We start from the raw sequence: 21,946 nt of genomic DNA on the forward strand, positions 1-21,946 counted from the left end.
TTCCTTCTAGTGCATTCTTCATTTCAGTTGTAATCTTCATTTCTGACTGCTTCTCTTTTATTATTTCTATGTTCTTTTTTATGCTTACTGCCTCTTTGTTGAAGTTCTTTTTGAGTTCATCTATTTTTACTCTCAGTTCCTTGAGCATTCTTATAACCATTGTTTTGAACTCTGTATCTAGTAGGTTGACTGCCTTCTTTTTGTTTAGTTCTTTTTCTGGAGTTTTCTCCTGTTCTTTCATTTGGGACACATTTTGTTTTTTTCTTATTTTGGCAGCCTCTCTATGTTTGCTTCTAGGTATTAGGTAGGGCTCCTATGTTTTCCAGTCTTGGCCTTAAGTAGTAAATGCCTTGTGGGGCCCAGTGACACTGTCTCCATGGTCGCCTTCACTGGGTGCTCCAGGAATGTCCCTTGTGAGGGTTATGTGTGCCCACCTGTTATAGTTGAGCTTTGATTTCTATTGGCATGTCAGTGGGTGGAATTGACCCTCAGGCTTACTGACTGTGGAGTTTCGCCATGTACACAGCTTACAAGCAGCTGTGTGGGGGGCTTACCCCATGAACTGAGGTTTGCTCTAGTGGGCTTTGATGCCTGCTGAGACTGCCCTTTGGGTTTGCAGCTAGTGGGGCTAATTGGATGGTGCTCTCTTTTTGTCTGAGGACAACCTCCAAATATTTTGATTCTGGCGACTCTTAGGAATGGCTCCAGTGCAGGCCCAGGTCAGCCATTTCCTGTGACTGGTCAGGAACTACTTAGTAGGAGCTACAAAGCAACCCACAACTGGTCACTGCCTGTGCTAGACCAGGTGGTGCATGGGAGAGGCCAGGCTGGGAACCGAGGATGGCTGCCACCAGTATTGGAACTGGAGTAGCTTTGAAAAATCCCAGGACTCCCTGAGGCCTGCTGCCACCTGCTGGCTCCCATGAGACTCAGCTGCTGATAGAGCATCATGTGATACACGAGTTGGGTGAGGTGGGGTCTGAGAGAGTCACCAGAGTGGAGAGAATGGAGCTCACCAGGCCAATTTAGATTTAGATGTGGCTGTGTGGGGAGTGCTCAGCACAGGAAAGACGGTGCCCACCTGCCAGCTTCAGCGGAGGAAGATTTTACACAGGTACTGTCCCTCTAGTCCTTGCCTTGAAGCCACACAACTCAGTCTCTCCCCATTTGTCTCTGACACTTTCCAAGTCACTGGCCCTCAGCCAGATCCCAGCACAAGTACCTGTGATCAGGTGAGTGTGTGTATAGGCCTTTTCAGAGTATGTCTGAGTTTCCTCCAGCCTTCTGTTCCACCCAGATGATCAGAATCTTCACTGTTTTTCATAGCCAAATATTGTGGGGGCTCCTCTTACTGGCATTGATGCAGTGTGAGGCTGGCGTCCCTCGCTCCTCTAGGCGGGGGATGGTTCTGTGGCTGAGGTATCCCTCCCAATTCTCAACCACCACTAGGAGGTGTGGGGCCAGCCCTTCTTGCATCTCTGCCCCTCCTACCAGTCTCAATGAAGCTTATTCTTTATATCCTCAGGTATAAAACTTCTATTCACCTACAGTTTCATATGTGTATCCAGGTTAATTATTCTATAATTTAGTTGTAATTTTAATGTGATCAGTGGAGGAGGCCAGCACAGAATGTCTCTATTCTGCCATCTTGGATCCTCCTTCATCAATGTTTTATTTAATATATGCGTAGCTTCTATCTAAATATTTTAAAGGAATATTTTGAGACAAATTAGGTAAATAAAGCTTTCAAACTTTATTAAAGTATGAAAGACCATTGATGATTCAAAAAAGCTTTATCAAAAAAGGCTCTGATAAAGGAACAGGCAAACATAATTCATATGTTTAGGATTTTTCCAGAATGAACAAATTGGAGTAAAAAAAATAGATACACCTATTAAAATTTAAACCCAAACTACAAATCATCTAAAAATATCTAAACATATACATTTTATTTTAAAAGTTAACTTTGTGACTTCCTTTACAAGTTAAAGTGATTCCTTAACTTCTAGAAATGGTAAACAGCCCACAGTACATTATTACATAGCATCCATGTTAAATGCTAAGAAATCACATCTTGCCAGCACATGGAGAGTAGCTCTATCTCTTAGCAGTTCACTAATTATTAACTAAGTTCACCACCATTCATGTACAATCCAGAATTCCAATTTAATAGTTTACAATAAAACTCAACCTTTTCCTCTGAACCATGGACCAGAGCAATTGTGTTGACTCACTCTGCCTCTAAAGACAGATGTGCCGACACATTGGGAACCTCACCTACCACATACTTATCACCCTTTATTGTTATTTTCTTGTTACTGTTTTATGTCTTTTATTGTTACTATTTTCTTGTCCAACTAGCAGTAAGCTGCTTGAGTACAGGGACCAGGTGTATTTTTACTTTTCTAACCCAGTGCCTATTCTGTGTGTTGAGTAAATAAATTCTATGAGCCCTGAAGCAACTTGACATATCATCAAATCACAAGAGTCATGAAAACATAAACTATGAGAAGAAAATACAAATTTAAATGACTGTGTAAAATCTTAGTTCTCACTTAGGTTGCAATCACATGGAATTGTTAAAAGTTAGCGTAACCAAAGGGAAAAAAATTAACGTAACCATAAGCTTTCCTTCCAGTGGTCTGTAGAGTTACCTAATAGGGAGACTGCTCATAAGTCAGCTACCCCTGAGCCACAGCTGAGGAGCTGCAGCTGCTGAAACTTCCCCTTCAAAATGAGGTTTTGCATGGAATAGAAAAAATTGGGGCAGACAGAAGTAAATAAGAAGTCGAGTCCACTTAATCAGATTCACAATATAATTTCAAATTCTGTAGCATCAACTGTAATAAACATGTAGAGCATATTTAAAATTATGGGATTTTTTAAACTCCAGATTGGTCTGTGGATTTTACTCTCCAACTTCAGAACAATGGCAAGAAGGTTGCTTTCAGAATTAAACAGAAGTTCTTCACTCTTTATCTAGCACTTGTTTTAGCACACAATGGACAGCTTCACAAACCCCAAAACAGTCTACAACACCCGTAGCTAGTGGAAAGCATAATGTCTAATGTAGAACCGCACATGACAAAGGTGAGCAACACGAACCAGCTATCCACCATATAAGACATTTAAAAATCAGTGCTATCAAATAGCGTTTCACTAAAAGTGGTCCTTTAAAAAAAACTGAAGATTGTTTTTATTTATATTTCACAAGAATTAACATTAATCCTTTATAAAGTATCACTGTGTTTTTAAACCATTTTCCCACTTGTAAATATAACTGAAAATAACTTGTGGCATTATTTTTTCCTGCTCCTCATTATCTGCACAGTCCATTTCAGCTTGTACATCATGCTAGATGTTTCCATCGCAGGACTGTGATGGTTTTAGAAATGCATTTGTAGCTCATTGAACTGTATTATCTATAATATATAAGACTTAGCATGTATTTAAATTATTGAAAATAAAGTACAAAGTGTTTTATTTTTCTTCATGGTGCTTTCAGGAAGACATCAGGATCTTCTCTTCTCCCTAAACAAAAATAATAACAAAAATCAAGAGAAGATAAACTTACAAACTCTTAAAATTACAGGCTAACTTGAACTTACAATCATTAAATTTCCAACTGCATAAAGTTCACAGAGCTACAACCCAATGGTATAGCTCAAGCATCTAGTGTTTAAAACTGAATTATAAAGAAAGGAATAGAAAGCAGAAAATAACAATTAGCTAATTTGTAAATTGGTGTTCTATTTCTATTTCTATTATAAAAGTCAACTATTCATTTATTTAATTTACCACTTGAGTCTGTCAGTTTATGCCTGAGCCTGGGTCCCTGTCCAAAAATAATATAGCAACTCATTTTCTTTTATCATAAATATTTATTGTTTCAATCAGGCATATCCTCTTACTCCAAACAAATGATTCACCTATTTCAATAGATGAGTAAACAACTGCATATCTAATAGCTGCAGACATTGTCTAGTACTTAGTCGTTAACTTGATACATACACTAAAATAAATTTGTTCAGGAGATGTAACAATTTGTGCCTATGGAATAATAAAGTCTACTAATTTTATTTCCTTTGCCACAATAAAATTTCATTAATTCAAGCACTACCTATTCATAAATCAGGATCACATGGGCCAGACTAACAGCTTTTCCATCCCTGAAGGGAAAATACAGTTTACTAAGCAAAGGTAAAAACACACAGGTGTTCTTTCAGTTGTCCCATCTTTCAAATTATTTGTGCCTAATTATTGAAGTGAAATGGTACTTAAGTATTGACAAAAGGGACGTGGGAGGACAAGATGGAACAAGAGAGGTTAAATGTTATGGGCCAGGGGTCGGCAAACTTCTGAGACAGAAGAGCCACCAAGGGTCAGAAAACTGACTCGTGAGCCGCAGGCTCTGAAGTAAAATTGAAAATGAAAATAAAACGATCATAGTTTCACTTATAAAATTTTGAAAGGATATTATTCACATAATGGTGATTATGTAAAAATGTATTTATGGCTCCCAAATAAATTTTAAATTGTTGTGAGGGACAGGATTGGCTCTTCCAGAGGTTGGCAATCTTTTGAGATGGAACGTACCCAAAGAGCCGCCATGTGGCTCACGAGCCACAGTTCGCTAACCCCTGTTATGGGCTAAGAGATTTTTAAAATATTTTTGCAGTGTTTTCTTAAAAGTTTATAGCATAGCATATTGAAATCATAGCATATGACTAATCCCCTCTCACTTGATTTGCTAGCTACATCTACTTTCTCATTGCATTTTTCTTATAGAGCTTCCTACAACTATGTTTATGAATAGGTTGACTCATAACCCTGAGCTTCCAAACGCTGTCAAAAATTAACAGTGGGTGGTGGTCTCTGCAGAAAAGGAAGGGGATGAAGAAGTAGAAACTTCCAGTTATAAAATAAGTCACAGGGATGGAATGTACAGCATATGGAATATAGTCAATAATGTTGCAATATCTATGTATGGTCATTGATGGTTACTAGACTTACAGTGATCACTTCATAAGATATATAAATGTTGAATCATCTATGTTGTACACCTGAAACTAGTATAATATTATATGTAAACTGTAATTAAAAATAAATTTTAAAAAATTAACAATAAACCATACCTGTAGTACCTTGTGTACTTCTAGCTGAGGACTTCTCAACTGGATACTGCAGAGGTATTACAATACCTTGATCTGGCTTCTGAAATGCTGAAATGAGATTTTTTATTTTCCGGAAAAATCTTTTATGTACCCCAGGAGCTGTCTGGAAAATAAAAGTCCAAGCAAATTATTCACTGACCTTATAATGATACAAAAAGGTCTACAAAATGTGCAAGGGATGTTTAGAGAGGTAACATTTGTGTAACTTGTTTAAATATTTGAAAACATAAGGAAGAATTAAAAACAACATTCCAGAAGAGCTTACTTTGGTTGGCTGAATTTCCCTGCAAGAGGAGCTAATGAGCTGTCATTTCAGTTCTCCCAAGGGTGGTATTAGTTTGCACAAGCTCTTGCTCATTGCTTTTCCTTTCCTGCCTGCTACACATCATACATCCTGAACCTCCAAGGGTGTACAGGCCATTACCCACAATAAATTCACCAACAGAGAAGATGCAGTTAAACACAGAAAAAAACAGAGATCCTACAGGTCATTAACAGAAAGACTAAATAACCAAAACCAAACAACCAACCAACCAAACAAACAACGCATCATCCCACAGTATAAAATGCTACACAGGAAATTAAAATTGACTGTTATGATACACACAATGTGTGGCTGGTTACCCCTTATACACTCACCTCACAATATGTCCTGCCTCATCCTTCACATTATTTTTTTTCCTCCTTGGGAAACTTCCATATCCTCCCCCAAATAACTCTCTCCATCAACACTTCACTGTGACAAGGTTTTGTCTATGACACGAAAATAAAAGACTATATAAGGTCACCTTTATTTGTTTGTTTGTTTGCTTGTTTGATTTTGAAGAGATCATTATTTGCAGGTGACTATTAAAATGTATTCCTTTCCTGACATCAATTCTCTTGCCAAGACACAGCTTGAAAGCAACAACAATTTCCTGCATAAGCTTAGGAGCCAAGCTTTAGGCATTAGCTCAAATCTGTCATTTTACAATTGTATTGCTATAAGCAATTGAACAATGACTAGTTTTTCTAGAAAGCTGTTTTTCAGATATTCCACCTGGAAGATTTTTGAGGTGGGAGCTATTTATTAGCCTTTAATAAGAAAATATGAAGACTGGCATGCAGACTTCTGCCAACTAGACTAAAAGCTGAAAATAGCACATTGTCCATAGTAACTCTCGGTCATTTTCTACATTGGGGTAATTTTTCATTGAAAGCACAGGGAAAGTTCTTTTGAGTTCTAAATTAGTGTCCACGCATAGGCTCACACAGCTAGGAGTGTCAGTAGGTGTAGAACACTCTTGCACTCATCTCCACCCTTATGTTCAAAACACCTTTCTAGAGTTCTACCTCATCCAAAGTAACATGGCCATTATTTCGGGGATCTAGACAATTATTTGGCTCCAAGATAGAATCTCCAAATTGCAAAAGCAAGTTATAAGTACAAAATACCTCCTTATATTTTCCTTAAAGGACTTTCATTTTCAAAGCACTTTTCTATATTTTGCCCCCACTAGATCCTCAGAGATTGACAGTTATTGGCTGATTTGGTTTTTCCTATTTGACAGATTAAAAAATGGAAGTACAAAGAGATAGTTTAACCTGCCCAAGGTCCCACAGATGACCAGAGGCAGAATTGGCTCTAGATCCCAGGACCTAGTCTCTTGCCTTTCAGATCAGGACTAGATCAGATTCTGGTGAAGTTAGAGTAACCAACCTAAAAGAAGCTCTCTGGGTGTGGAAAGATTTGAAACCACACATCTTTTTAGCTGTTCTTGTGGCTTGTAAAACCATTTGTCAACAGAAGCATCTTTTTTTCTGGGGACTTATACATAGTTAACACTTGATTATCCATGCTAACAGAGAGAAATAATAGCACTGGATATATAAAAGCAATTTGGATTTGGGATGACTGTTTCTTCGGCAAATAACTGACCTCATTTATAGTGCTTTGCTTTGGTTAATAAATAAAATTATTTAGTATCTACTGATCTACTGACGATCAAATATCCAGAAAAATCTAAAGGCACTGAAGTCAGCAAGGGGAGGTTAGTACAGTTTTTACAATGTACTTCTGTCAATGCACATATTAATAAATGATAGGTGACTGTATGTAGAATTCTCTGAATTAATAATTTAGCAAAATTTTAGCCTAAATCACATGAAAAAAGTTAATACACTAGAAAATAAATTGACATAATATTTGTCATTCATAATTCGGTGAATCCAGGATTCAATTTTATTCCACTCTTTGAAACAAATCTCAGACTTACCTAGAATTTACATAATCTTTGCACAGAGGATGAAGTGCTACTGCCCTGATTTTTTCTGCAGTGTAGAAAAGTAAAGCATTGTTCCAAAAGCCATGTAAATATCTGTCATTTACCCAATTTTGAAAATATGTTTACCACAAGAATTTTACCACTTACTGACAACTCCCATCCTGTCACTGAACTCAGCTATTATTCAAATTTGCACATTTCCAATGTTTTCATCTCTTAATTATCCATGGAAACATGTTTTAGATCACAGCTGGTCTTCAATAAGCTCTAGAGAAAAATTTTCCAGTCAGGTTATATGAGCTCTGAGAATACACACTAGTTTAATATTCGCCTTAGCAAAAACATAACTAAGAAGGCAAATTTGGCAAATAGAAAATATGCAGTGTGCATTTCAAAAATAAATCTAAAGAGTTTTAACGGTTTACTTTTTGGAGAAAACATGCCAATCTTCTGCTCTCTTTGTGCAGAAAATTACAAAATTATTATAAAACAGGGTGAGACCAAACAGAATGAGAGAGTATTTATGTTCAATAAGTCCTCTCTTCCTTAATATGATCACAAGCATGTAATAATCTGCATATGATGTTATACTTGAAATGGAAGAAAACAAGTTTAAAGGCAGGGTTAGCTAAACCTTAATAACTTAAGATCCTTCCATAAAGAATATTCTTCAACAACTGAAGTCTACTTCTCTAGGAAAAACAGCTATTTCTGGTCAAACTACATGCAAATATATGTGTATATATCATACAAAACCATCCTTCATAATAAACGAAATTTAATTTCTTATTTAATCATCTCTACAGCAATGCAGAGAATTTTTAAAAATAAACAAGTATAAGTAGTTTTATTTAGAAATGGTACTGCATTTCCTGTCATTAATACTGCAGTATTAATTATACTGATATAAATAAAGCAACAGCATGTTTGAAAATTTGCCCTAATTCATCTCAGTGGTTCAAAACATTTGCAGTTAGCAATTTGTGCTTTCTAGTTTACTGATGAATTTGTAAAAGTTAGAGCTGTTTTAATTTTTTACATCTAAGCTTCAGAATTTCATAAATGCATAGGTTGATTGAGTTATTAATAGAGGTGTATTAGCATTTATGAAGTATGACAGTTAAGTTCACAAACTCACCCTAGAAAAAGTGCTACGTATACCTCATTGCTGAATATCACTACAGTCACCTTAAAAGTACTTCCCTTGGGAAGCTATGCACCTATGCCAGCACCTAGTCCACCCTTCAGAGCAATTTTGGAACTTTATTTCTGGAATGGCCATCAGAACTGTTGTCATATTACCCTTGAAGTCCTGGATGTCATCAAAATGTCTTTCTTTCAATATTTCCTTTATCTTCAGGTAAACAAAAGAGTCATTAGGGGCCAGATAAGGTGAGTAGGGAGGGTGTTCCAATATAATTATTTGTTTACTGTCTAAAAACTCTCTCACAGACCTTGTCATGGGAGCTGGTGTACTGTCATGATGCAAGAGCCATAAATTGTTGGTGAAAAGTTCAGGTCTTTTTCTTTTCTTTTTTTTTTTTTAAAGATTTTATTGGGGAATCAGGGAAGGGGAGAAGACAAGCTGCTATCCTTTTTTTCTTCAGTCTAGTTGTGGAGTACATCGCTTCACTAGCCCATGATGGTATTATCATTGCGCTCTTCCCGGGTGAGGCAGTTGCCCGCTGGCCATTGGACAGCTGTTCACGGTGGCTCACAGCAACTCTTGCTGGCTGCCGGCCACTCACACTGGCTGCCATCCACTCACAGTAGCTCATGGCACCCCACTGCATCAGGGGCTGCAGCCTACACCGTCTCTGGTGACTCACGGCAGCCCAGTTCCAGGTTGAGCTGTTGTTCACCATCTTAGCTATAGAAAGCGCAGTCAGTGTCAATGGCCCTCATGTGGGATCCGAACCAGGGCCCTGCTGCTCAGAGCTGGTGTCCCAAGCCAATTCTTAACCAACACGCCACTTGGCCGGCCCTGGTCGCTTTCATCTAACTTTTTTACACAGCCTTTTCAGCACTTCCAAATAGTAAACTTGGTTAACAGTTTGTCCAGTTTGTATGGCAATTAAGTTCGAGAACTTGCCACTCTATGCTTACATTGGCAGCACTGTAAAACAGCTTGGTAAAGTTCCATAACCTTGGTATATCAGTGTCTCATGGCTGTGTTCATGTGACATGTGGCGGTGTCTTGCTGAGTGGCGCTCATTATTGTTGTTGCATGTTTTTGTGTGCAGTCGCAAGAACGTCTGAGCTTAAATTAGAGCAATAAAAAAACATTGAATTTCTTGTTAAATTTGGCAAGAGTAAAAGTGAAATCAGGGACATGTTAGTCCAAGTTTATGGGAATAATGACTTGAAGAAAACGGCAGTGTACAAATGGATTAAACATTTTTCTGAGGGGAGAGAATGCATCACTGATGAAGAGAGGTCAGGGCGGCCAGTAACAAGCAGAGCTGACGAAAACATTGCAAAAATTCATTGAATTGTGCACCAAAATCATTGGTTGACAGTGAGAAGCATAGCAGACAAAGTAAACATTGATAGAGAAACAGGAAAATCTTAACTGAAATCTTCGCATGAGAAAGGTTTGTGCAAAAATGGTCCCAAAGGAGTTCACTGATGAACAAAAGCAAAGGAGAGTCGAAGTTTGCCAAGATCTTTTGCAGAAGCAAAACAATGTTTTGGGCCGTGTTATCACTGGTGATGAATCACGGGTGTATCAATACGACCCTGAAACAAATTGTAAAAGTGCACAATGGAAGTCAGCTAATTCTCCATGACCAAAAAAGTTCTGTCACTCCAAATCAAGAGTCAAAACAATACTGCTAATTTTTTTTTATATCATAGGCTACTCATTATAAATTGTAGCAACTGGACAAACAGCTAACCATACTTACTATTTAGAAGTGCTGAAAAGGCTGCATGAAAAAAATTAAACGGCCTGAACTTTTCACCAATAATTTATGGCTCTTGCATCATGACAATGCACCAACTCACACACCACTGTCTGTGAGGGAGTTTTTGGCCAGTAAACAAATAACTGTATTGGAACACCCTTCCTGCTCACCTGATCTGGCCCCCAGTGACTTATTTCTTTACATGAAAGCAAAGGAAACACTGAAAGAAAGATATCTTGATGATTCAGGACATCAAGGGTAATATGATGACAGCTCTGATGGTTATTCCAGAAAAAGAATTTCAAAATTGCTTTGAAGGGTGGACTAGGCACTGGCATCAGTGCATAGCTTCCCAATGGGAGTACTTTGAAGGTGACTATAGTGATATCCATCAATGAGGTATGTAGCACTTTTTCTCGGATGAGTTCATGAACATAATTGTCAGTTCTCGTACAGTCATATTGTTAGCAATTTGGGTGAGTTCGTATTTTTTAGGGCTTACTAGGTATTAGGCTCGTGTGGCTAAGAGCTTTCTGTATATGCATAATTTAATTTAATCTTCAAAATGAGCCCTATGAGTAAGACACGATTTTTAGTCGCATTCTACAGAAGAAACTGGTGGAAAAAAAAGTTTAGTAACCTGCCCAAAGTCATAGACCTCTCAGAGAGGAGGGGGCACTTGACTTGGAACTCAGGTCCACCTGACAGCAAAGCGGGCCCTCACATTGCTACTTAATTTGTGTTGTATCTCCCCAAGGGTATTATAAGCTTTTAGAAAACTGGAGTCATGTTGTTTAATACCCCCATACTACCAACACTCATATTAGTATCGTTAGGTAAATCATTGCTGATTTAATTATTTTACAAATTTTTATATGTTTTCTAAAATTTTGCATAGGCACTGAAAGTTTGACACAATTCTTTGACTTTTTAAAAAATCCTTCCCCCCAAGTGAGACCACTCCATACAATGGTGGTTGAACTAAGACCAAAACTCTCTCAAGGCTTCTAAATGATCTATGAACAATTTTGGATTGGAGCTTTAGTGACTTGAATCTGATGAATATTTTGGGAATGTAGGATTTGACAGCTTTTTAATAAAACCAGCCAAAATTGCAAACACGTCCCTGATACCCACAGAAGTAAAAATAAATAAAAGAGCTATATACCTCAGCACTCCAAGAACCTGTTTCTGTCTGGGACACTCGGTATGTATAAATGTAACCTTGATACCTGTGAAAGAATAAACTATATTACTGGAAATTCCAAAAGAACAGTGGATGCTCTAAACTTGAGCTTAACTAATAGAAATAAATGTTACATATACTGGGATATACATATGTGGCATCATGGCATTCATAGGAAGAAAATTCTGTGAATCTAATTTGCTTGCATATTATATCTGGCTAATCAGTTTCCAGTAAATCTTCTTTATCTTTTCTTTTTTTTAAAAATTGTGGGTGCTCACACTTTTAAAGATTTGTCTAGTTGAGAGTAAGTTTGGACAGAAAGAAACTAGAGATCTGTTGTAACTGGTAAAAATTATGAATTATTAAATAGATTTAACAAAGTTCAGTGTTATTATTTTAAGTACATATAGAGCCTTAAGGCGAAAACATTTCACTGGGCTAAGGTATTATCAGGCCCACTTAACATAATAATAATAATAAGATTAATTATAAATATAATATTATATTCCTATATTACTGTTATGTTACTATATAACATATTATAAAATAGTAGTAAGAGCAATTTGAATTAAAAAGGAGTCCTGCTAAAGTACTTGAAAGCACCTTGTCCTTTCAGATGGGATAAACATTCTTCCTCATTACTCAGTGTGTATGCATATCGTATACCTATATAGTTGATTTCTACTACATACCAAGAGTTTTATATGCTGTATTACTTTGCTCAGGCTGCTATAGCAAAGTACTTAGACTGGGTAGCTTAAACAAAAGAAATTTATTTTCTCACAGTTCTAGAGTCTAGAAGTCCAAGATCAAGATGCCAGCAACAGAGATTTCATTATGAGGCCCCTTCTCTTGGCTTGTAGGTGGCTGCCTTCTTTCTGTGTACTCATGTAACCTCTTCTTTGTAAGCATGCATGGAGAGAGATTGTTCTCTCTCTTTTTCTTCTTTTTATAAGACCACCCATCTTATTGGATTAGGGCCCCAACATTATGACCTCATTTAATATTAAATGCATCCTAACGACCAATCTCCAAATACAGCCAAATTTGGGGTTAGGTTTCAACATATGAATTTGAGGGGAGCAATATTCAGTCCAAATCATTCCACCACTGCCGCAAAATTCACATCCTTCTTGCATTCAAAATACTTTAATTAAATCCCAACAGCCCCCAAAGTCTTAACTCGTTCCAGCATCAAATCTAAAGTCCAAAGTTTCATCTAAATATGATCTAATCAGATTTGGGTGAGACTTGGGGTGTGATTCATCATGAGGCAAAATTCTTGTTCAGCTGTGAACTTGTGAAACTAGACAAATTGTGTGCTTCCAAAAATACAATGGTGAGCCAGGCACAGAACAGACATTTCCATTCCAAGAGGGAGAAATAGGAAGGGAAAAAAGGATGATCATTCCCAAGCAAGTCTAAAACCTCATAAGGCCAATTTCTTAATGCTTGGAAACAATTCTCTTTGGATCGATGCTCTGCCCTTCAAGAACACTGGGTGACACTGTCACCCTATCAGCACTGCGGGGGGGGGGGGCTGGCCCCACTCACTCAGCTCTGTTGGGCTCTGATCCGACCTTTGAAACCTAGGTGGAGGCAGACTTTCCCCCCTGGGCCTGTGAACTCTGGTCCTGTGGTGGAAGTGGCATCCCTGATTATCTCTGAATCACTTTCAGGGCCATTCTTCCCTTTTCTTGAAAGATAAACATGTTTGCAGACAAACAGCTTTATTGTTGTATCCTGTTCCCTTTGATTCAAACTGACAGTGTCTCTGATGCTTTGGTCCAAACTATTTCTGGCTTCTGCTGAGATGGCTAGTTAATATCATGGGTAATCTCTGTAAGGAGTGATTGTCCAGCCATACAATTGGTGTTTTCTCCACTTTTTGCCATATGAATAGGCTAAGAATTTGCTAAATCTTTAAGTTCTAATATCTTTTTGCTTAAGAATTCTTTCTTTCTTTCTTTCTTTCTTTCTTTCTTTCTTTCTTTCTTTCTTTCTTTCTTTCTTTCTTTCTTTCTTTCTTTATTTTAGCTGAGCCATCCTGCCACCCGTTAGCAGCTCAGCAACAGCTCAGCTCGGGTGGGACTTGAACCGCTGTTGCTCAGAACTCACACTCTTGAGCGAGCTTTTAACCAACTAAGCCACTTGGCCAGCCCAAAAATTCCTTCTTGAATTCATCTCTTCCCCTTTGCATTTTACTATAAGCAGTCAGGAAGAACAAAGCAGCTCCATCATTACTTCATTTAGAAAATTCTCCTGTTAAATATCTAATTTGCAAGTTCTACCTTCCACAAAATACTAGAACACAGTTCAGCTAAGTCCTTTGCCATTTATAACAAGGTTGACCTTTCCCCCAGTTTCCAATGACATGTTCCTTATTTCCTTCTGAGACCTCACCAGAATGACCTTTAACATTCACAGTTTTACCAACATTGTGTTCATGGCAATGGAGGCTTTTCCCAGCATGCACCTCCAAACTCTACCAATTACCCAGTTCCAAACCACTTCCATGTTTTTAGGTGTTACAGCAGCGCTGTGCTTCTTGTTACCAAAATCTGTATTAGTCTGTTTAGGCAGCCACAGCAAAATACCATAGACTGGGTGGCTTAAACAAAAGAAATGTATTTTCTTACAGCTCTGGAGTCTGGAAGCTCAAGATCAAAGTGCCAGCAAAGTTAAGTTTCATTCTGAGGCCTCTTCTTTTTGCTTTTAGGCAGTCACCTTGCTGTGTGCTCAGATGACCTCTCCTTTGTGTCCATACATGGAGAGAGATCTCTCTCTCTTTCTCTTCTTCTTCTAAAACCACCCATCCTCTTGGATTAGGGACCTACTCTTATGATCTTATTTAACCTTCATTACCTCCTAAATATACTATCCCTAAATACAGTCACATTGGGAGTTAGGACTTCGGGAGTACAACTTAGTCGATAGCATATGCATTATCTCTTTTGAATCCCACAACAATCTCATGAGCTTTATATTGTGAAATTCATTTTATAGATGAGGAAACTGAAACTTTGAGAAGTTAAGTAACCAAAGCCACACTAAAGATCAAGCAGCAAAGATGGATTTGAATCAGGCCTATTTGACTCTAGAGTCCCAGGTCTTCATCCCCACACTATAATAGATATAGATTATTTATTGCATTTTAGTGTATATGGTAATGCTACTTAACTTGCCTAATAAATTTCTACTTCATAGAAAAGTAAGATAAACTTTTTTTCTGAATTATTTCAAATTATGAATCTGACTCTGGATCAACAGTTTTATTTAAGACACTTTTTGATTGTTATTCTTTGGCACAAATTTAGGTCAATATAGATCTTTGATTAGAATACATGCTAAACTCAAGTAAAAAATAAGTGTGTTTAAACTTAAAAGAGATGATTCTAAAGCATTCCAAGCAGGAGGTCATCCTTGAGTAACTGACCTCATTCACCATCAACACCCTTTAGAACTCTTTAAATATGTGGATTAAATTACTATATATTTAATCAATATTCATCATTACTGATCACCTAAGGCACCAAAGATAAAAAAGAAAGAAAAAGAAAACATCTAAAACACTCTAATCAGGTTCATTTAGTTCATGAAACCAAAAAAACCAAAAAGATCAATTTAATTGCCCTTATGATTACAAGAATTTTTTCATTTTTGTTATGAAGGTTTGCAGGAATATTTAGATCATATATAAAATAAGTTAATATATGCATATGTATAATATGTTAAATAAATATAAAACATATTGTTCAAGTCTTGTGTTTTTTTAAGCAATTTAAATCTACCTCAAAGCCCACTGATTTTGGTAAATACTCTACAGGGAACAAGGCAAGAGCTTTGATTTCCATTTTTTACCATGGGAACTTAAAATATAGGCTTGAAATTATTTTCTTAAAGTCTCAGCAAATTGGAGATACAAACAGGGAAATAGCATAGATCCTTTGTTCTATTTTCCCTGTGGTAAGTGATTAATACCAATAATTCAGTACCATTAAAATGTGATGTGGAAAAGCATTATTTAAAAATCTCAGCAACAATGCAAGCAAAAATTTAAGTAACTGGTTTTCCACTTTCTAAAACAGTGGGTCTCTAAAAATACAATGAATCTTTCTTCCTACTACCATTCAGCCTCATTTAGTCAAAATAAATGAGTCTGTTTTGAATATTGTTTCCTAACGAATCTGATCTTATCTCACTTTCAGTTAAGCAGCAGGAACCTGAGTACCACTTCAAAAGTCCTTACCTCCTTCAGTCTCTAACAATCTGGTGTCAGTGACATAAAACTTCTCATGATTAACCCATCTAATATTAACAATTTCCTACTCCCCAACCCCTCAAATTTCTGAATGAGCAAAAATTGTTTCACCCCTCAGATAAGCCAGCAGTTCATCTCTTCTTCTTTAAAGTCGCTGAAGAAACTGACCAAGGAAGGATCCCCTGTAGTCAACTCTCACTATCATATGTCATGGATGAAAGAGATCTAAAAGATCGCAATTAAAATTATGTTCCCAGGGTAATAACATTGGCATCATCTGGGAGCTTGTTAGAACTGCAGAATCTCAAGCCCCATCCCAGAAATGCTGAATCAGAATCTGCATTTTAACAAGATTTCCAGAGGATCTCTAAGAACACTAAAGTGATTCAAATGCAAAGAGAATACCCACATTTCACTGGGAATATTGAAGAAAATGTCCCCCGAGTCAAGCTGGCTTCTTTCACTCACCCAGGAGACTTCTGTGTCATCTTCCCCAGGGTCAATCAGTCTTTGCTTTAAGAATGCAATTTTATTTAAATATAAGCTGAAGCTTTTTCAATTGTTTCAGTCTTCAGAGAGCAGTGTTTCTGAAACATTTTCTCCCTCTTTCCCAACAAGATTTTATAGTTTTGTTTTCTGTAGCTTTTATTATGAAACAATAACTTTATAATATAAAATTAAGGTAAAATAAAATAAATAAATAAAAAATTAAGGTAAAATATTGAATTTTTTTTCAAACTAAGCATACTCATTCTCTCTCCCCGTCCACTGAAAAAATCACTGTTCTAGCAAATAAACTGGAAAGCTATAAAAAGAGCCATAAAATCATGCATATTTTTTACCTATTGACCTTGCTTATCTTCATACACTCCAAGGAATCAAAAGGCAAAAGCAATTTGACAAAGATTCTCATAGTAGTTCTATTTTAATATTGAAAATAAATGGAATTAACTTAAGTATCCCTAAATAAGGAATGTTACTCGAAATAAGGAAATGATAGCAGAAACAATGTTTCAAACTCATACCAAAATTCCAAGGTACTAGAGTCTTATATCTTTAAAAAAAATTAAGCACATGGGCTATGCTGATATAAAATGATTGTATGTAAAAAAAAGTGAACGTAGGAGAAGTCACTCTGATTACAACTGTTCAAAACTGTCTGTCCCTGTATGTATATAAACTAGAAATACATTTAAACTAATATAAATTCATCACTGCATATTAGTTTTCCCTATAAAGTTATATAAGTGACTAAAAAACATTTTTTTAGGAAAAGAAGCGAATTAGATCCTTTCTCCACATTAAAATAATGTGGAGAAATGGAATTCAACAGTTAAATGTAAACTACCCAAATTTAAAACAAAAACTGAAGTGAAGTTTTATGACATCTCTGGAAGACAAATAACTTCCTAAGCTGGGAAGAAATCAAACAAGAAAATGTGTAATGGGTTTGACTACTAAAAATGTCAATTTTTTTGTGCATCAAAGAAAAGTAATGGCAAACACCAAACTGAGAAAAGATATTTGCAACAGATTAAGGATTAGTCAATAAAATCCCATAATGTGTTAAGAAAAATAAAAAAAGATCCAAGTGGTTAAATGGGCAAAGTACACAAAAAGCCAATTCATGAACAAGGAACTACAACGGCTTACGACCATATAAAAGACACTCAATCATTAATCAAAGAATTATGAAATAAAGAGTGAGACACCAAATTTCAAGGAGAAAGTTTTTAACAAGAACACCCATTTCCAAGCAGGGTTCAGTGAAACAGACACTCTCATGCATTACCAGTGACAGTACATATAAAGTGGAAGAACTATTTAGGAAAAAATATTTGGTGACCATGTATATATAAAGAACCCTAAGCTGTGCATGTTTCCTGGCCTAGAAATTGCACATCTTTAAAATTCATTATAAAGAAGTAGTCACAAATACAAAGAAATTTTATGGACTGAAATATGAATCATAATACAATTTATAATAGCAAAAAGAATGGAATTATTCAAATGTCTAAAAATAGATGACTGGTTAAGGAAAATATAGTACATTCACTAGCTACACTATATGCAACCATTAAAATAATGTTTAAAAATCATTTGTAAGAGCATTATATATGAATGGTTTTTTTTTTCATGTTAAGTGGAAAACACATCAGAATAAAATATTGTAAGAGCATATGTGTGTTTACAAAGCAATTCTTATATTAATATATAGAGGAAAATCCATGTAATTTTCAATAACAATTGTCTTTAGGTTATAAACCTATAGATGCTTTTCCCCTCATTTGCATTATCTACATTTTTCAAATTTTCTATAATATGAATAATCAGGAACTATTTTATATATAATGTATTACAGAATTTTACACCTTAAATCTATGTAACTTTGCTAACAGTTGTCATCCTAATAAATTTGAATTAAAAAAAATAGACTTATTATACAAAAATCTAGATTTACTTACTGAAAATAGAAGAACAACTTCTCATTTTAAATAAAGGTGAGCAATCCTATAAGTGGAAAACTTACTCAGTACTTTATGAGATTCAGTTTCCCAAAACTGAACAGAGAAAAAGGCCATACCTAAGGGCCATGACTGGGGTTCAGAACTTGGGAAAGAAGCAAGCATATTTTGAAAGTATTGTTTACAGTTTGAAGGCATATGCAATGTGTTATTTCTACAATAAAATACAGAAACTAAAGCTCAACCAAACCTTCTTGGGTAATGGGAGTAATCAAAAGATAGAATGAGAAACTATTCTGAGCAAACCCTACAATTAGTCCATGTGTGTTAACGATACCTTCTTATTCATGTGTATATGACACCATTTACATTGTTATTCCCACTGCACATCATAAGCATATGCATTTTGGGTTAAAATGAGTACACGGTTTATTTCAAAATAGAATATGATTTTGTTACTACAGCATAGTACTGAAATGGGGGAATGGAAAGTTTATGTATATCAAAAGGGACTTTTGGCTCAAAAAAGTTGAGAGCTTATAAAAGGCAATGTATCCATGTGTCTTGACTCTGCAGCACAGTCTGACAGTCACCCTCTAAGACATGGAGGCCCCAGTATGTCCATCAAAAGATGCTCGGGGACTCCCAATTTGCCTGCTATTTTATGCTACTTCCTAAGGAGGTTTGCATGGAGAACCAAGAGTCATAAAAACTGCATTTATGCAAGATTCACTTTAGGTGAAAACGTAAATGTTTAAGAATTCCCCACCTGCCTAAATTAATTCCATATGTGATCTTGGCCTAAATGGGCAAAAGTCTAAAGTTGCCTTTATATGTTGCATATTTTACCATAAGCAATCTTATGCAGAAGGCAGGGCACACATTACTATTCTTGCTTTACAAATATGGAAACCAAGACCCAGAGAAATTGAGTGACTTCCCCCAGAGTCCACACGCTGGCCTGAGATCAGTCCCTAACTCTTTGTAGTAAAGAACAGTATTTGCTTTGACAGTTCATTTATTAATTCAAAAAATATATATTAGGTGACTACTATGTGCCTCATGATGCTTTTTATGTGCCAATCTATGTTCCTGCTGCACACGACAATGCCCCCATTTTCAGAACATTACATTTTAGCAGGAGAGCCCAACAATAAATAAGTAAATGAGCAAATGTCAGATAGTCTAAAGTTCCTTAAAAAATAGAGTATAACAAGGACAAGGAGAGGGTACTTATGTTAGATAAGGTGGTCAAGAAAGTCCTCTCTGAGGAAAGAAGCAGGAGCAACAATAAGGATGAAGGCCCTAGCGGGCAGCACACTTGGCAAGCTTGAGAAACAACAAAGAGGCCAGTGTGGTTGAAGCCTTAGGCACATCTTGCTACACACTGTCCTCTTCTCTCCCTCCCTTGCCCAGGTTTTTTTTGTACCTTATCTTTTACCTCTAACTTAAGGGACCCTCCTTTGTCAGCTTTCCTAAAGAAGCCCCTTTCATGGCCTACTCACGCCTCCATCTTATTTTGATAATAACAAGGCCTAAGAATACTACTTGGCTTCCATTGACCTTCCAGTTTCTGCTTGGGAAAAACAATAATATAAGCAAAAAGTAAAGATCTGAGCCTAAGAGATTCAATAGCTCCCATTTATTTCCTTTGAAGCCTTTATAATAAATGTATTTAGCATGGCCTGAGAGTTACCAGACACATGGCTTGACCATTAAAAAATAAATGAAATAAAACAAACAATGAAAATCCTCTATTACCAGCCTCAGTATAATCTTTCTTTACTGACCCAAAAGGTACTTCAAAACCTTGCAGTACATCATTGGGTACCAAAATTACTACCAAGCATTTTCCCTCATTTTGTTCCTGTCTAGAACTTACTGTGCAGAGCAGGTGTTTCCATGGGTATTTTTATTATGTTGACAAAATGTAATTTAGCTAGTTACTTTCTTAGAAATGCCCAATGAGTACTGACATAAATTCACTGAAAAAAAAATCTAATAATAACAGTAGCTTACATTTACTGAATGTTTACTATGTCTCAAGTCCAGTGCCAAATCTTTTACCTGCATTATGGGATTTAACCCTCACAATCTTATAAGGTAGGTAGCACTATTATACTCATTTTATGGATAAGAAAACTGAGAGACTGAGACGTTAATTTGCTGAGGTCACAAACCTATCATTGGATTAGTACAGGATTAGGTGTCAGTTCTGTCTGACTCTGGAGCTCTAGAGCAAAGATGAAGTTGCATCTGATTAAAAATAGTACATTAGACAAAAACATGCCTAGGTAAAGGGCAAAAGTGATTCATAACAAGGGTGTTTTCCCACCATGTCCTTTACAATTATTGTCTGTCCTAACTTTTATTTAGGAAAGGGTCCTGTTCCCCACACAACTCCTCTAAAGGAAGCTAAATAAGCAAATCCAGAGAGGCAGTTTTACTCACAAACATCTTCCTCTCCTCCTACCTAACTGGCATTACATTCTTCAAGTAAAGTATTCAGTTTTTTAGTCTTCTTCTTCTCCCTGAATTTGATGGTCTTCCTTTGGGATGACACCTCCAAATCCATTTAAATAGAGGTGGAGAGAAGCCTTTTCTTTCATCAGGAGCTACTGGCCCTAAATCTGGCCACTCCACTATCCCAGGGCACTATCTTGCTGGCCTCCACTAGAGGTCAAAACGGAAATCAGGAGCCTGGGTCTTTCTCCGAGCAAAGTTAAATTCTAGGCTGTATTTCCCTACCCAAAGTGGCATTCACTGCCCCCCAAAGTTACTTGGGAGGCCTTTCTGGAGAGCGAAATCCCCAGTGAGTGGCCTAAGCCAAAGCATGGTCCACCATGGTCCTAGGTTGGACCTGAAGAAGCCCGAGGGGCCATTGGGTGGGCAGTGGAAGAGGCTGCAACAAGCTTCTGTGGCCCTCACATTGCCTGCCCCTGCCACTCATGCCCACTGCCCATGCTCACCCTCTGCAGGCCCTGGGCCCAGCCACCGCGACATACTCACAGCACACAAAGGCAGTACACGCCTGGGACACTTTCGCTGTCCCTCAGCAAATAGCTGCCGTCTAGACCGGTGGCAAGCAGAAGCTTCTCCCCTGTCTCCCGGCTGATTTTGCCATGATACACAGCCACTGCATCCATGGTCTGGTGGGCTCTTGAGTGGGCTGTGGCGTGGGACAGCAGAACAGATGCTGCTGCTGCTGCTGCTGCTGCTGCTGCTACTACCATGCACGAGTCAGCCACCTGGCTCCCAGTTAAGCCAGATGTGCAAAAAAGAGAGAGGTGCACCAGAACAACAGGATGTTGTGTACCTGCCTTAAAACCTCCTTCTCACACTTCAATTAAAACCAGCTCAGCAATTTAGCAGCTTGGTTATTGCCACAGGGTTCGATCTCCTACCTGCCCTACCCCCACAACACAGGGTTCATGTGGAGAGGGGAGGACAATGGGAAGAAGGTCCTTGCAAGATTTGGGCTACCAAAGTGCACACAGAGGAATGCTTGGTAATACTTTGGTTATAGCAGTTTTCCCAGAGGTTCTCAGGGATGACTTAGCTTAAGTAGTTCCTAAATAGGTTGATGATAGAGGCAAGTTGTACATGGCCTTCATGGGGGTCACAAAAGCACTGACAGAGAATGAAAGTACCAAAAATCTCTGAGACCAAAACACAGAAACTATGACT

The 21,946-nt window shown here is 37.2% G+C and overlaps 1 protein-coding gene across 1 annotated transcript; it reads right to left on the reverse strand.

The window, feature by feature from the left end:
• Positions 1-1,781: 1,781 nt before the first annotated feature.
• SH2D1A (SH2 domain containing 1A) lies at positions 1,782-21,514 on the reverse strand. Its single transcript, XM_019657908.1, has 4 exons — positions 21,269-21,514; positions 11,513-11,576; positions 5,136-5,277; positions 1,782-3,531 (listed from the first exon to the last, which is right to left on the reverse strand). The coding sequence occupies exons 1-4, from the start codon at positions 21,490-21,492 to the stop codon at positions 3,491-3,493; spliced, it is 471 nt and encodes a 156-aa protein (XP_019513453.1). The 5' UTR covers positions 21,493-21,514; the 3' UTR covers positions 1,782-3,490.
• Positions 21,515-21,946: the final 432 nt, after the last annotated feature.

Source organism: Hipposideros armiger, unplaced genomic scaffold, assembly GCF_001890085.2.
Source record: "Hipposideros armiger isolate ML-2016 unplaced genomic scaffold, ASM189008v1 scaffold_281, whole genome shotgun sequence".
NCBI classification, from domain to species: Eukaryota; Metazoa; Chordata; class Mammalia; order Chiroptera; family Hipposideridae; genus Hipposideros; species Hipposideros armiger.

Coding starts and splice junctions, on each gene's coding strand:
- SH2D1A (XM_019657908.1), bottom strand. CDS start 21,492: ATGGTAGTAGCAGCAGCAGCAGCAGCAGCAGCAGCAGCATCTGTTCTG. Junction 11,577..21,268: donor GTGTACTGCCTTTGTGTGCT/GTGAGTATGTCG, acceptor ATTCTTTCACAG/GTATCAAGGTTACATTTATA. Junction 3,532..5,135: donor AAGTACACAAGGTACTACAG/GTATGGTTTATT, acceptor ATTTTTGTTTAG/GGAGAAGAGAAGATCCTGAT.